This window comes from Scardinius erythrophthalmus, assembly GCF_964197995.2.
Source record: "Scardinius erythrophthalmus genome assembly, chromosome: 10".
Taxonomy (NCBI): Eukaryota; Metazoa; Chordata; class Actinopteri; order Cypriniformes; family Leuciscidae; genus Scardinius; species Scardinius erythrophthalmus.
Genome location: NC_138230.1, coordinates 16353154 through 16366746, shown reverse-complemented (window position 1 = coordinate 16366746; position 13593 = coordinate 16353154). Strand labels below are relative to the sequence as shown.

Genomic DNA, 13593 nt, shown 5'->3' with positions numbered 1-13593 from the left:
GGCCATGGGGGGAGGGGCATTATGTGGTTGCAGTTGATGAGAAACACTGATGGGGTGATGGGTCATGTAATCAGGTCATGTGACTTTATGCCAACATTCCAAATATTTGTATCAAAATCCAAAATGGCAGCATACGTGGACAAAGACACTGGCTATGAGGGAAGTGTTTTTATATTTTTCACGATTATGATATTTTAGAGTGATTTTGTTTTAGAAAATAGTTTTTTAAGGATAGTTTTACATGTTCTTGTGGATATTTTTTAAATAATCTTCTCACAACTTTGATTATCAGGCATTGAATGCCTGTATCCTGGGGGATACATTGCCCATATAAGGGTATTTAACAGGGCTGATCACTCACAGATATTCTTATGTTTTGAGGCCTGTTCTCTACAGATATTGAATATGATAAAGGTTTTTCTTTAACTTGTAGTGTAGTATAGTGTAATGTAGTGTGGTGTAATGTGGTGTAGTGTAGTGTAGTGTGGTGTGGTGTAGTGTAGTGTAGTGTGGTGTAATGTAGTGTAGTGTAGTGTAATGTGGTGTAGTGTAGTGTAATGTGGTGTAGTGTAGTGTAATGTAGTGTGGTGTAATGTGGTGTAATGTAGTGCAGTGTAGTGTAATGTGGTGTAGTGTAGTGTAGTGTAATGTGGTGTAGTGTAATGTAGTGTGGTGTAATGTGGTGTAGTGTAGTGTAGTGTAGTGTAGTGTAATGTGGTGTAGTGTAATGTAGTGTGGTGTAATGTGGTGTAGTGTAGTGTAGTGTGGTGTGGTGTAGTGTAGTGTAGTGTGGTGTAATGTAGTGTAGTGTAGTGTAATGTGGTGTAGTGTAGTGTAATGTGGTGTAGTGTAGTGTAATGTAGTGTGGTGTAATGTGGTGTAATGTAGTGCAGTGTAGTGTAATGTGGTGTAGTGTAGTGTAGTGTAATGTGGTGTAGTGTAATGTAGTGTGGTGTAATGTGGTGTAGTGTAGTGTAGTGTAGTGTAGTGTAATGTGGTGTAGTGTAATGTAGTGTGGTGTAATGTGGTGTAGTGTAGTGTAGTGTAGTGTAGTGTAGTGTAGTGTAGTGTAGTGTGGTGTAGTGTAGTGTAATGTAATGTGGTGTAATGTGGTGTGGTGTGGTGTAGTGTAGTGTAGTGTAGTGTGGTGTGGTGTAGTGTAGTGTAGTGTAGTGTAGTGTAGTGTAGTGTAGTGTAGTGTAATGTAATGTGGTGTAGTGTAGTGTAGTGTAATGTGGTGTAGTGTAGTGTAGTGTAATGTGTAGTGTAGTGTAATGTAGTGTGGTGTAATGTGGTGTAGTGTAGTGTAGTGTAGTGTAGTGTAGTGTGGTGTAATGTGGTGTTGTGTAATGTAATGTGGTGTAATGTGGTGTAGTGTGGTGTAGTGTAGTGTAGTGTAATGTAGTGTAGTGTGGTGTAATGTGGTGTAGTGTAGTGTAGTGTAGTGTAGTGTAGTGTAGTGTAGTGTGGTGTAGTGTAGTGTAATGTGGTGTAGTGTAATGTGGTGTAGTGTAGTGTAGTGTAGTGTAATTTGGTGTAGTGTAGTGTAGTGTAATGTAGTGTAATGTGGTGTAATGTGGTGTAGTGTAATGTAGTGTAGTGTGGTGTAATGTGGTCTAGTGTAGTGTAATGTAGTGTAGTGTAGTGTAGTGTAGTGTAGTGTAGTGTAGTGTAGTGTAGTGTAGTGTAATTTGGTGTAGTGTAGTGTAGTGTAATGTAGTGTAATGTAGTGTAGTGTAGTGTTATAGTGTAGTAGTGTAGCAATTAGAGGCAAATTGTTTGCCAGATTATAATTATCAAAAGTGAATGCCAATTATAGATTGACAATCATTAATGCTTTAATGACATTAGAAAATAGCCAAGGCTAATTAGCACCATTTTAGTTCTAATAACAAATAAAGTCAACTTCATAAATAGTCCTGTATCCATTGCGGACATTTTTTTTATTAGTATATATATCATTATATATAGCATAAAATCATTGTTGAGCCATAACATTGTCAACATACCATAGTTTGACTTGCAAACAACGCTAAGAGAGAGCTTACGAATGGTCTGGACCAACCTTACGAAAGTGTGACTTACAGAAGATATACTTAGCGTACGAACATGTCGGCTGTGTTCTCCGAAACTACCTTAACGCTACGTCGTTCTTAAGTTGTACCTTAAGAAGTACCTTTTCGTTAATATGTGGTTTCCGAAACCTTCTTAGTTAAGTATACCTTCTGTAAGTCATACGTTCGTAAGGTTGGTCTGGACCACTCTTAGCTTTACCTTATCACTGTTGCAGGTCTATATGAATATAATTCTGAAGTTTTAATACACCCAGACAGTGTTCAGTTAGGCTAATTCAAGTGTTTTCATGCAAAGAATAAAATTGTCATTACAATGATTGTTGTTAGAATTTTAATTATATTATTATATAATACAATTTTATAAATTTATTTTAATTAAAGAGCGCCTTTAAAGGCCAGTGAAAGCATAGGCTACTGTTAAGTCCTATTCGGACGCTAATATTGTTTCTCATGGGCTCGTCCGGTATTTTAAACATTTACAGGGGTAAGTTGGTTATTTTAGTGCCATCCTAATCCATAATATCAGTGTTTTTTCTCACCCAAGCTGTGTAAAAATCCCTGTCCAAATTAGTACCTACTGTTTTTTTGACAAACAGGTCGTGTGGTAATTTAAATTGTGGTAAAGTACGTGACGTACACTTTTATTTACTGAAATGCTGGAAATTATTTACAAGAACAATATTTCATCGCAGCTCCACCTCAGCGAACAAAAATGGGAAACAGAAGAAAGCACATAAAAAATTAAAATGGTTATTATGGCAGCAATATATGATTTATTATGATATGATATATGAAAAATTTTAAAATATGTAGGCAAGTATAGGCTAGTATAGTTTGGATTATTTTTTTAAATATCCCATGAGTCCTAATAAATGCAATTTAAACTATTTCTGAAGTGATTATTTTATAAAGAACACCACTTTCTAGCTTAATGCAGTGAAACAGCCCTTGCACGAGATTCTCGAGCCATCGATTTCAACCAATTCAGCACCATCGCCACGGACAGCGCCGGGTAACGTCGCACGTAAGAAGGTATATCTTAAGCAGCTTCCTAAGGTATGGTTCGGGGAACACACCTAGAAATGGTATACCTTCAGTTAAGTTATACCTTAAGAGTCTTCGTAGCGCGCTAAGAGACAACGTTATCGGAGAACGCACCCCAGGGCTGCGTTCTCCGAAACTACCTTAACGCTACGTCGTTCTTAAGTTGTACCTTAAAGGAACACTCCGACTTTTTGGGACTTTAGCTTATTCTCAGTATCCCCCAGAGTTAGATAAGTCCATACATACCTTTTTCATTTCTGTGCGTTCTGTAAGTGTTATTTGACGCACCCACCGCTAGCCTAGTTTAGCACAAAGACTGGATGTAAATGGATAATGGTAGCATACTAATCCCAATAAGTGACAAAATAATGCAAACATTTTCCTATTTACATGTTGTGATCTGTATAGTCACAGCGTGTACAAATAACAAGGCTATATGAGACAGAGACCATTTTTAATCGTATAAATACTGGGAACTATATTCTCACTAGGCGCAGGAGCACAGCTAACGTTACTTGGGCGGAGTGGCTACTTGGGCGGAGTGATTAGCGCAGCACACGAGACGCCCTGTTGATGGTTCCGTAAACAAAACAAACGTGACTAACTAGCTAGTAGCGAACGTGACTCGTGATCATGGCTGACTTTGAGGAATTGTCAGAGGAATTTTACTGTGTATCAAACCAAGATCCCGAACCATATAGTTTTGAGCCAGAATACGCAGACGAGGAGTTACAAACTTTGGAAGCTGTTCATTAGCAAGTTGAATGTTACAGTCCTGAGAGTTACATTTAGCGCCACTCATCTGTTATTGAGCGATACAGTGTTCATGACAACACAATAATAACATTAAAGGGGATACACGGAGCCCCTATTCACGTAATAGTGTCACTACTAAGGTAGTCTCGCGTAGCCAGACCTTCAGACTGACGGCTGAAGGTCTGGAATTCATAGCAGCTTTCTTTGGCCAAGGCCCGCCCATAAGGCCGTTTGACCGACATGTCAAACAACCAATTACAGTTCGTTTCGTTCAGCGTCACGTTTCGGGGTGTGGAAATGTCCCCACAACAACAGACCGGCGTGCAACACGTCAGTCAGCATAGAAAATCAAAGAAAGAGAAGAAAACAAGCAGTAAGTCATTGATCTATTCGTGCACGTATACTTTTGAGAATCCTACGTTTAGCTGATCTTGATAAATGCTCATTGTCACTCATGTAAACACAACAGTTTTTCTTCCGCAATCACACGTCTGCGCTTTGTTTCCCGGGTGACCGAAAATAAACGCGACACTCGCGCCCCCCGGAAATCCGATAAAATTCAACCAATCAGATGACGACTTCGACATTCCTGAAGTGTTTCCAGTTAAGTATACCATATGCATCAGACGTTTAGCCAACGTTCCGTGGGCGTGACGTCTGAGGCTGAGACTACTACTAAGGTTACATTACATTAGCATGGCACTGTGACTGTTACAGTATGGCTAATGTTAGTCATCTCAAAACATAACGAAACACTTACCGCAGCAACAGGTGATTCAATTTGTCCGGTCTTTATTATTGATGGGATGGCTGTATCCTTTAGCACACGTTTCATGGTCCGTGTGGCAACTTGCATTTTTTCAAAATAGTCGTCTATAGTAAAATGTTCAGAGCAAACGAAATACTTTGTGATGCTGTTTACAAGTGTGTTTGTAGCCATCGATTCATCAGGTCAGCGTTTTTGGTTGGAATTCTATGAAACATCATAGTATTACCTGGTCTCCCCTGTTTATTGTCGCAGCTCTTTACAATACAGCGAACACCCATGATTGTAAACTATAAATTTACTATCTAGTAATTGCTGACTCTATTACTCCAACTCTGAGCGAACTCTCTGCTCCTCACCACAGGGCGTCTCGTGTGCTGCGCTAATCACTCCGCCCAAGTAGCCACTCCGCCCAAGTAACGTTAGCTGTGCTCCTACGCCTAGTGAGAATATAGTTCCCAGTATTTATACAATTAAAAATGGTCTCTGTCTCATATAGCCTTGTTATTTGTACTCGCTGTGACTATACAGATCACAACATGTAAATAGGAAAATGTTTGCATTATTTTGTCACTTATTGGGATTAGTATGCTACCATTATCCATTTACATCCAGTCTTTGTGCTAAGCTAGGCTAGCGGTAGGTGCGTCAAATAACACTTAAAGAACGCACAGAAATGAAAAAGATATGTATGGACTTATCTAACTCTGGGGGATACTGAGAATAAGTTAAAGTCCCAAAAAGTCGGAGTGTTCCTTTAAGAAGTACCTTATCGTTAATACGTGGTTTCCGAAACCTTCTTAGTTAAGTATACCTTCTGTAAGTCATACGTTCGTAAGGTTGGTCTGGAGCGCTCTTAGCTATACCTTATCGCTGCTGACGGTTCATACCGCTAGTGGCCACCACTACGCAAAAAGCTTTTTTACATCGCAGTTTAATTATACAGACAATTTTATATGAACATTTAATATAAAATCTGATTTAGTATTAAAATTACATTTTTACTTTAAAATTTTACACATAAAGTACTTAAGTTGTTATAGCCTACACCCAGTGTATGGAAGTGTTTTCATTAATAAAGTTTCCATACACTAATGGTTGTTTTTAATTTCTATCCTAAGGCACATCAGCTGGCGAACCATTTGACAGCAAAGGCTTTCGGAGTCTATATAAAGAAAGATGAGTTTACACAAACTTTATAGCTATGGCAGCGAGACAGCGAGTACTTGTTTTAAATCAAAGACGGCGCCGTCTGCGGAGCCAGTTAGTGTATGTCAACTACATGGCTGGTGGATAATCAGCATACGTTGTGGAGAACATTAACACACTTATGGCCGTGAGGGTTTGGGATTGCACACTTGCTAAATTATAAACACATACTGATATTTATTTCTGCATGTACATATTTCAATGAGCCCCGATAAATGCAGTTTGTACTATTTCTAAAACGCTTCTTTATAAAGAACATTGTTTTCTCAATACTTTACCTATACCGCTGTGAAGGAAAGAGCGCACAATAGATCATCGAGGCATCGATATCAACCTATTCAGCGCCTCCACCATGGACAGCGCCTGCTAAGGTCGAACTTAAGAAGGTTTACCTTAAGCAACATCCTAAGGTATAGTTTGGAGAACACACGTAGGAAAGGTATACCTGTAGTTAAGGTGTACCTTTTGAGTCTTCGTAGCGCGCTAAGAGACAACGTTATCGGAGAACGCAGCCCAGGTTTTTTTTGTGAGTTTTTTGTCATAGGGTTATGTTTAAAATACCAATCTTAGGCAATTTTCTTTTCTTCAGATCTTACAGTAGGTGTAAACGACCAGTGCTAAATCAAGGGTGTTTTATGACCCTTTAATTAAGAACTTATGAATGACTGGTGTAACCCTACCTGGGTGATTGATTACTAGGAAACCACACCTGGTATTGAATAAGCAGAGCATCTTTTTTTGTGTGTGTCTGTTTCCAGGGTGACTGTGTGTCCGTGGGTGTGACGACTCTAACCATCTCAGCTGTGCTCAAAGATGCTAACGGGAATCCAACAGAGGGGCTTTATGGAAACACCACCATCCCGTTCAGTGGCTGCTGGGCCAATTACACTGACTTAGCCATCTTCACAAGTGGTGGGTCATCTCTATTAGCCTATAGCCTATGATTTAGATTTTTTGGGGGGGGCCAATGTCACTTGTCATTTTAAGCATTTACAATAATTTCTCTCTCTGTACTTTTTCTAAAGGTGATAACTTGAAGTTGGCCTTTACTCTAAATGAATGGAAAGCTGAGTCCAGATCTTTTACGCTTAGATCACCTACAACCCCGTCTTCTGTAGTCATCATTACGGACGATGATTTCCCCAGCATCTTTGACTCCAGTCCAGCAATCTCGTCATCATCTGTGTATCTGTGTATCATGTTGTTGAGTGGTTTACTCCTCCTGCTCAGGGGACTCTAGAACCAATGAAGAAGTGCATTCGTATACATATAATATATATAACCTTGGCTTCAAATGATTTGCCTTTGTCTATATACTTCTGTTGTTTTCACATATGATCATGATCTGTAAGCTACAACTATTATTCTGAGACAGTAGAACAACAAAAACAACTGTTACTTTTAACAAAAGTTTTTATTTGATTTAAATCTATTCATATTACTTTACTTTGGAAATTATACATTTCTATGCTTTCTAATATGCTCAATAAAATCAAGTTCTATCATGCTTCTGTTGTCTTTTTTTTCTACATTAAATTCTTGAACATATAAACGCCTTTCATTGAACACATTTCCATTGAAGTTGGTATGAAATCAAAGTTGTGATCTTTTTTTCCTTCTGTCATAAATACGTGTGAAGTGAATGTTGGGTGGGACTTGATATTGTCCATCGGGAAATTGGATCTCATATGGTCTCATGTGAGTGACAGGTTGTGTCACTGTTGTGTGTCACTGGGTCTGTGTTCATCCTTGCATGTGTTGTGTTTCTGTCTGTGGCCTGATTGTCTTTCAGCGTTGCTTGGCAACTCATTACGCTGACGGGTTAATCAGGCCAACCTCACCTGACACTCATTATCTCTCCCTATATCTACCCTTGTGTTGCAGTCAGTCTTTGTCAGATCGTTGTTTGGGTCATGTCTGCCATTTTGCTCTTGCCATCCTGTGTTTTATTTCCTGTTCCTTTCATGTTGCTGCTCTTATCTCTTGGATTAGCCTGTCATATATAACCTGCTGTTGCAACATCGTCTCGTTTACATATGTAACCCTCGTTCCCTGAAGGAGGGAACGGAGACGTTATGTCAGAACCACTGGTGAATGGGGTCTCGTCCGAGAGCCCAATCACCTTGGAGTTGTACAAAATGAGCCAATGGTATGCAAAGTACCTTGGTCTGCGGAATTTGCACCGCGAGCTCCGCTCCGCTGTGTGGGTATATAAGGAGCAGTGCCTGCATTCTCGCATTCAAGTTCTTCGCTGAGGAGTTGAGAGGTGTGTCCCGGCTGTTCAGCGGTACAGCGGTAGTGGCAAGGAGACGTAACGTCACCTTTCCATCCTTCAGAGAACGAGAGTTACATACGTAACCTTGACGTTCCCTTTCAGTCAGTTACGTTCTACAATACGTCAGAACGACTGACGGATGGGGTACTATCCAAAACGGCACAATGGCTGTCTTCCAGTGCCCTGTGCAAGCCAGAGCTCTCTGTCGTGAGGCCAGCGTGAGTGAAGGGCTAGGCTTAACGCAAGAGTTACCAAAAGTACACTGGGAAACAAATTTCCATCGGGAAAATGCAAGTATGCTCCACCCCTAGGGAGTATGGCAGACCTTGGGCTTAGTAAGCCAAGGCTATATCATCCACTATTCAGTGGGACAACCATTGCTTGGAGACAGCCTTTCCCTTCTGCTGGCCTCCATAACAGACAAAGTGCTGATTTGAGGTCCTAAAATATTGAGTTATATCTATGTAAGCGTGGAGAGTGCGTATTGGACAGAGCAGTGGTAGGGCTGGGTCTGCCTCCTCCAGGGGTAGCGCTTGCAAGTTCACCACCTGATCCCTGAAAGGAGTGGTGGGAACTTTGGGCACATGTCCCCACCGGGGTCTCAGGATGACATGAGAATTAGCCGGCCCGAATTCCAGGCAAGCTTCATCAACTAAAAATGCCTGCAGGTCCCCTACCCTCTTAAGTGAGGCCAAAGCCGTCAGGAGCGCCATTTTCAATGAGAGGAACTTACTGTAAGCTCCACTGAGTGCAATGGCTTAGAGTCAAACAAATCATGGTGTGCTGAAATGGCAGCCACATAGACCTTGAGGGTGGAAGGAAACAGCCTCCAAGAGCACAGAGCTCACTGGGGGAAACGTATACTTTCTAAGGCCCCGCGACCAGCTGTGCACCAGAGCATCCGTGCCGAGGGCCCCCCCGGTCAGGGAATAAAACCACTGGCAGTGGGCAGTGTCTGGAGAGACAAACAGATGTACCTGTACTCTGAAGCATTCCCAAAAAGATGGTGGGCGAGTTGCTACATGCGACGGAAGCATAGACCACCTTGGCGGTTGATGTACGCTACGGTCACAGTGTTGTCCGTCCGGACCAGTACGTGCTTGCCCCTCAGCAGAGCCCTGAAGTGGTGCAGAGCAAGACATACTGCTAGCAACAGAGCACCTCATTAAATTGCATGGCCTTTGCAGTGAAAGCATTTTGTGAAGTTCCTGAAGAAGGATTTTGATGGTTCCAAGAGTTTCAAATGATTTCTTCTGTGTTCAAGGAAGAAATGATGATGAACTTGAATGGTTTGTTTGACTCTGTTCTGGTTGAAGGTTTTCTCTTTCTCCATCAGTACATGGCTGGAGTGCAGATTGTGGCTTGCCGGCCCTGGTCTGTAGAGGCCACGCATTGATACCAGGAGAAGGGAGGAAGTCGAAAGAGTTGATGGTTTTCCATTCAGTGATGGTAAAACTGACGTTTTCTTCTGAGTTGGAATGAAGAAAATACATTCTGACTCTGTTGGGAGAGTGAAGGCATAGCAGGCTGTGGTCAAGGCCTGCCGGCATCCATGGGCCCCGGTGGGGGTCCCCAATGACATCAAACCGAAGAAGCAGCAGTAGAAGCCAGATGAAGAAGAGAGGGGTTTCACTGTGAATTTGTCTCTATTAAAGCCTGAGAAAAGTCCCACCTCTCCAGGTTTGCTTGACCAATGAGAAGGGTGGAATTTCCAAGCGAGAAAATTCCTCTGTTGGCGATTCATGGATCTTTGGTTCAAGCGTGCTCATTTGCATGTGCAGCTGGATTGGTTGCTGATGAAGAAACTATGAAAAATTCTTGTAATATTCTTATTGCATAGCAATATTCTTATCACTCTCCCAACAGAGTCAGACTGTATTTTCCTCAACCCAACTCAACTTTACCAACTGAATGGGCAACCATCAACTCTTCTGACTTCCTCACTCCTTGGTTGCCTGCATGGCTTCTCCGGCTTCTCTCTGTATGTGCATCTGCATGTGCTCAGCCATGTGCTCATGGAGAGAGAGAAAACCTTCAATCAGAACAGAGTAGAACTAACCATGCAAGTTCATCATATTTTCTTCATCCAACGGAGAAGAAATCGATTGAGACTTGTGGAACCATCGAAATGTTTCCACTGCAAAGGCCTTGCCAAGAATACATTCAAGGGTGCTCTGAAAATGATAAGCTGATGGTTCTTTTCATAGTTAAATGGATCTTTTCCATAGTTCCATTTCCTGCTTCCGGTTTCATTCTGTCACTCACCATTTTACCTATGCATGCATGTATGTGTGTTTAGTTTAGGTATGTTTGTGATTTAGTTAGTAAAACTTGTGCACAATACGTATTTGGTTCGGATTCTCTGCTTGCAACAAAGTTTATTTTACGATTTAGATTTTGACTACAGGCTCTTAGTAGTACTGTAAGAAAGACATTTCCCTCCCCCGGAAATGAACATAGAATTAATAAACAATTAACACTGAGTGTTCATGGGACGAACAGGTGGATTGATTGTAATATTAATTTTACTACATTAAGTTAATTCTATTAACTGATCCAAATATTCATAATCAATTATAACAAGTTATGATTGATTATTAATATTTCTTTAGAGCTAATTTGCTACAAATTTGTTACAGGATAATGCATAAAAAGAATTCTATGGAATGTGGGTGTCACCCGGTGGCTAATTTTGGTATTACACTTAAACAAGATCTTAAAGGAACTTCAATATTTGTGATATCAACTTTCTGTAGACTCAATAGCTACAGACCTCCAAACTTCATGTGGCCTTCAGATTAGCTCAAGAACAGTGCGTAGAGAGCTTCACGGAATGAGTTTCCATGGCTGAGCAGCTGCAACCAAGCCTTACATCTACCAAGTACAATTCAAAGCGTCAGATGCAGTGGTGTAAAGCACGCCACCACTGGACTCTAGAGCAGTGGAGACGTGTTCTCTGGAGGGACGAATCACGCTTCTCTGACTGGCAATCTGATGGACGAGTCTGGGTTTGGCGGTTGCCAGGAGAACGGTACTTGCCTGACTGCATTGTGCCAAGTGTAAAGTTTGTTGGAGGGGGGGTTATGGTGTGGGGTTGTTTTTCAGGGGTTGGGCTTGGCCCCTTAGTTCCAGTGAAAGGAACTATTAATGCTTCAGCATACCATGACATTTTGGACAATTTCATGCTCCTAACTTTGTGGGAAAGGTTTGGGGATGGCCTCTTTCTGTTCCAACATGACTGTGCACCAGTACACAAAGCAAGGTCCAAAAAGACATAGATGAGCGAGTTTGGTGTGGAGGAACTTGACTGGCCTAGTCTTAATCTTATCACTTTTACTCATGACATGCTAGCTGGCAACAAAGGATTCCATTCATTATGCTAAGCTAAGCTATCCGCGGCTCTGCCAAACTAAAACAATACATGCACTGAGACAAATGCGTTTGCCCACCTATCTAAATGTAGGAAAGATGGTGAATAAGCCCTATTTCAAAAAACGGTGGAGTGTTCAAGACTGTGTCTTAAGAACTATACAATGTGAATTCTGAACAGAAAGCTGTATGTTAAAGCTATGAGGAGATTAGGAGGAGAAACGGTTAGAGATTAGGAGGAAACTGCTGCTTTACTGAGCTCAATGGCTCTGGCCGAGCTGTGATATAAACTAAACGCCATTGACTGTTTTAAAAAAGAGGTGGAGCTGTTTGATATGTCCTTCCCTCTTTAAGTCAAGTGGTGCTCACTGCAGAGTCAATGACGTCCAGCTCCACCTCTCTGGACATCTGGGGTGGAGAGATAGTTGTGGGTAGGGTTAGGCTAGGGTGTGCTAGGGGGAACTAGGTATAAGATTCACCCAATCATTTTATTGAAAATTACGTCAACACCTCAACAGCCACTGGTGTTTGGATTTACCATGGTGCTTTAACAGCCAATCTCCTCTTGCCACCCTGTGGGCATGTAGGCTAGTATAAAAAGAGTGAGCTATTCTTCAAAAGTGAGCCACTGGTGTTTGGATTTCCCTAAGAGTGATTTAACAGGTATGTGAGTCTTAATTATGGTCAGTGTGAAGTTTGAATGCTCTCTCTCTCTCTCTCTCTCTCTCTCTCTCTCTCTCTCTATCTCTCTATATATATATATATATATAAATATATATATATATATATATATATAAGTAAAGGCTGTTACCATTTTTATGTTAAAATTTGTTTTGTAATAGAAATACAAATGGTATGTGTATATTGTTTTTGCAGAAGGGATACAGTAACTGCAGGCTGCTTTGTTTTGAAGCGCGCGAGTCTGTCAGGATGAGGCACGTGCGACGGGAGCTTCACCTGCCGCTCACAGTTTGTATTTTACTGTGGAGTTCCGCAGGTACGCGCTGGATTTATCCTCCACTTCTTTTGCTGTTTAACTCGGTCATTCTGAACGTTTTGCTTAATTTCATATCATTGTTGTCATCCTAAAAGCGTCACAGACATTTGTAGACAATAGATTTTATTCATCTCCATCCTGACAGGAGCGCAACGTGTCAACAAAGTGACCCCAAAAATCGGAAGCCTCAATGGCGGCACGAGACTGACCATACAGGGGCAAGGTATTAAAAATAATCAATATGCTTTTAAATTAATCCCAAAATTCAGATTTTGCACATGTTGGCTGTAGGCTACTGTGGTTTAAAGTCTCTTATAGCGTTTTTTCCCCCCACTCAGGTTTTGCTCAAGCCAATCAGTTCAATCTCAATGCCAATGACCCAAACTTCGGCAACAGTGTGACGCTGGTGTCCCGAACCAGATCTGTTCCCTGTGATGTCGAGAAAGACTCCAGTCACTCAAATCAGATCATGTGTTATACAAGGTAAGCTGTGAATCAGATAACCTAAATAAATATTTATTATAGTCTTCTTTTATCTTGATTAGGCGTGGCATTGTATTAAGTAGATTTCTTTTACATTCTCAAATGTGAAATCAATCATATAGGAAAGGGATCAGGGATAGCCTATATAAGGAGGAATGTACATTTTGACTAATTTCTAAAACTTCAGAGAAATGAATAAAATGAGTGGATATAGAGCCTATATAAAATTGATCTCTCAATCGTGACGTGATTGATGTCCAATGTTGAAAGCTTATTTTTTCTCAAAGAAAGCTTTATATTGCATCATATTCAGAGCTCTGCCAGAAGATGACTATGAGGTTCGGGTCAGTGTGGATGGCGTGCCATTTCCTTCCAGTAGCATTTGTAATGGATATCAGTGGAATTACTGGTGCATCCTCTATGTAAGTGAGATGGACTTCATTTTGCTACTTACTAAAATATACTCTTCTCAAAATACTACAATATATTCATAAAAACACGTACTGCTTTCACAGAGCCGAACACACAATACACCTAGCATTCAAAGTATCAGTCCACTCTCTGGTCCCCCAGGTAGGTTTTGTTAGTTTTTGTCATTACTCTGCTGCTTTTGGTTTGT

General features: G+C 41.0%; 2 protein-coding genes across 2 annotated transcripts in view; both read left to right on the top strand.

Annotated features, from left to right (window-relative positions):
* Positions 1 to 7357, top strand: part of LOC308697012 (fibrocystin-L-like) — a gene marked incomplete at its 5' end in the record, with an annotated part of 69391 nt that extends 62034 nt beyond the window's left edge. Inside the window, 2 exons of the mRNA XM_081376036.1 lie at positions 6609 to 6762; positions 6876 to 7357. Coding sequence (XP_081232162.1) covers positions 6609 to 6762; positions 6876 to 7090 — 369 coding nt within the window. The 3' untranslated portion in view covers positions 7091 to 7357. The remainder of the gene's footprint in view (positions 1 to 6608; positions 6763 to 6875) is intronic.
* Positions 7358 to 12069: 4712 nt separating this feature from the next.
* LOC308697011 (fibrocystin-L-like) overlaps positions 12070 to 13593 on the top strand; it is a 101795-nt gene continuing 100271 nt past the window's right edge. The window contains exons 1-6 of the mRNA XM_081376035.1: positions 12070 to 12157; positions 12371 to 12491; positions 12637 to 12714; positions 12830 to 12974; positions 13288 to 13396; positions 13490 to 13547. Of these exons, the coding sequence (XP_081232161.1) occupies positions 12425 to 12491; positions 12637 to 12714; positions 12830 to 12974; positions 13288 to 13396; positions 13490 to 13547 (457 nt within the window). The 5' untranslated portion in view covers positions 12070 to 12157; positions 12371 to 12424. The remainder of the gene's footprint in view (positions 12158 to 12370; positions 12492 to 12636; positions 12715 to 12829; positions 12975 to 13287; positions 13397 to 13489; positions 13548 to 13593) is intronic.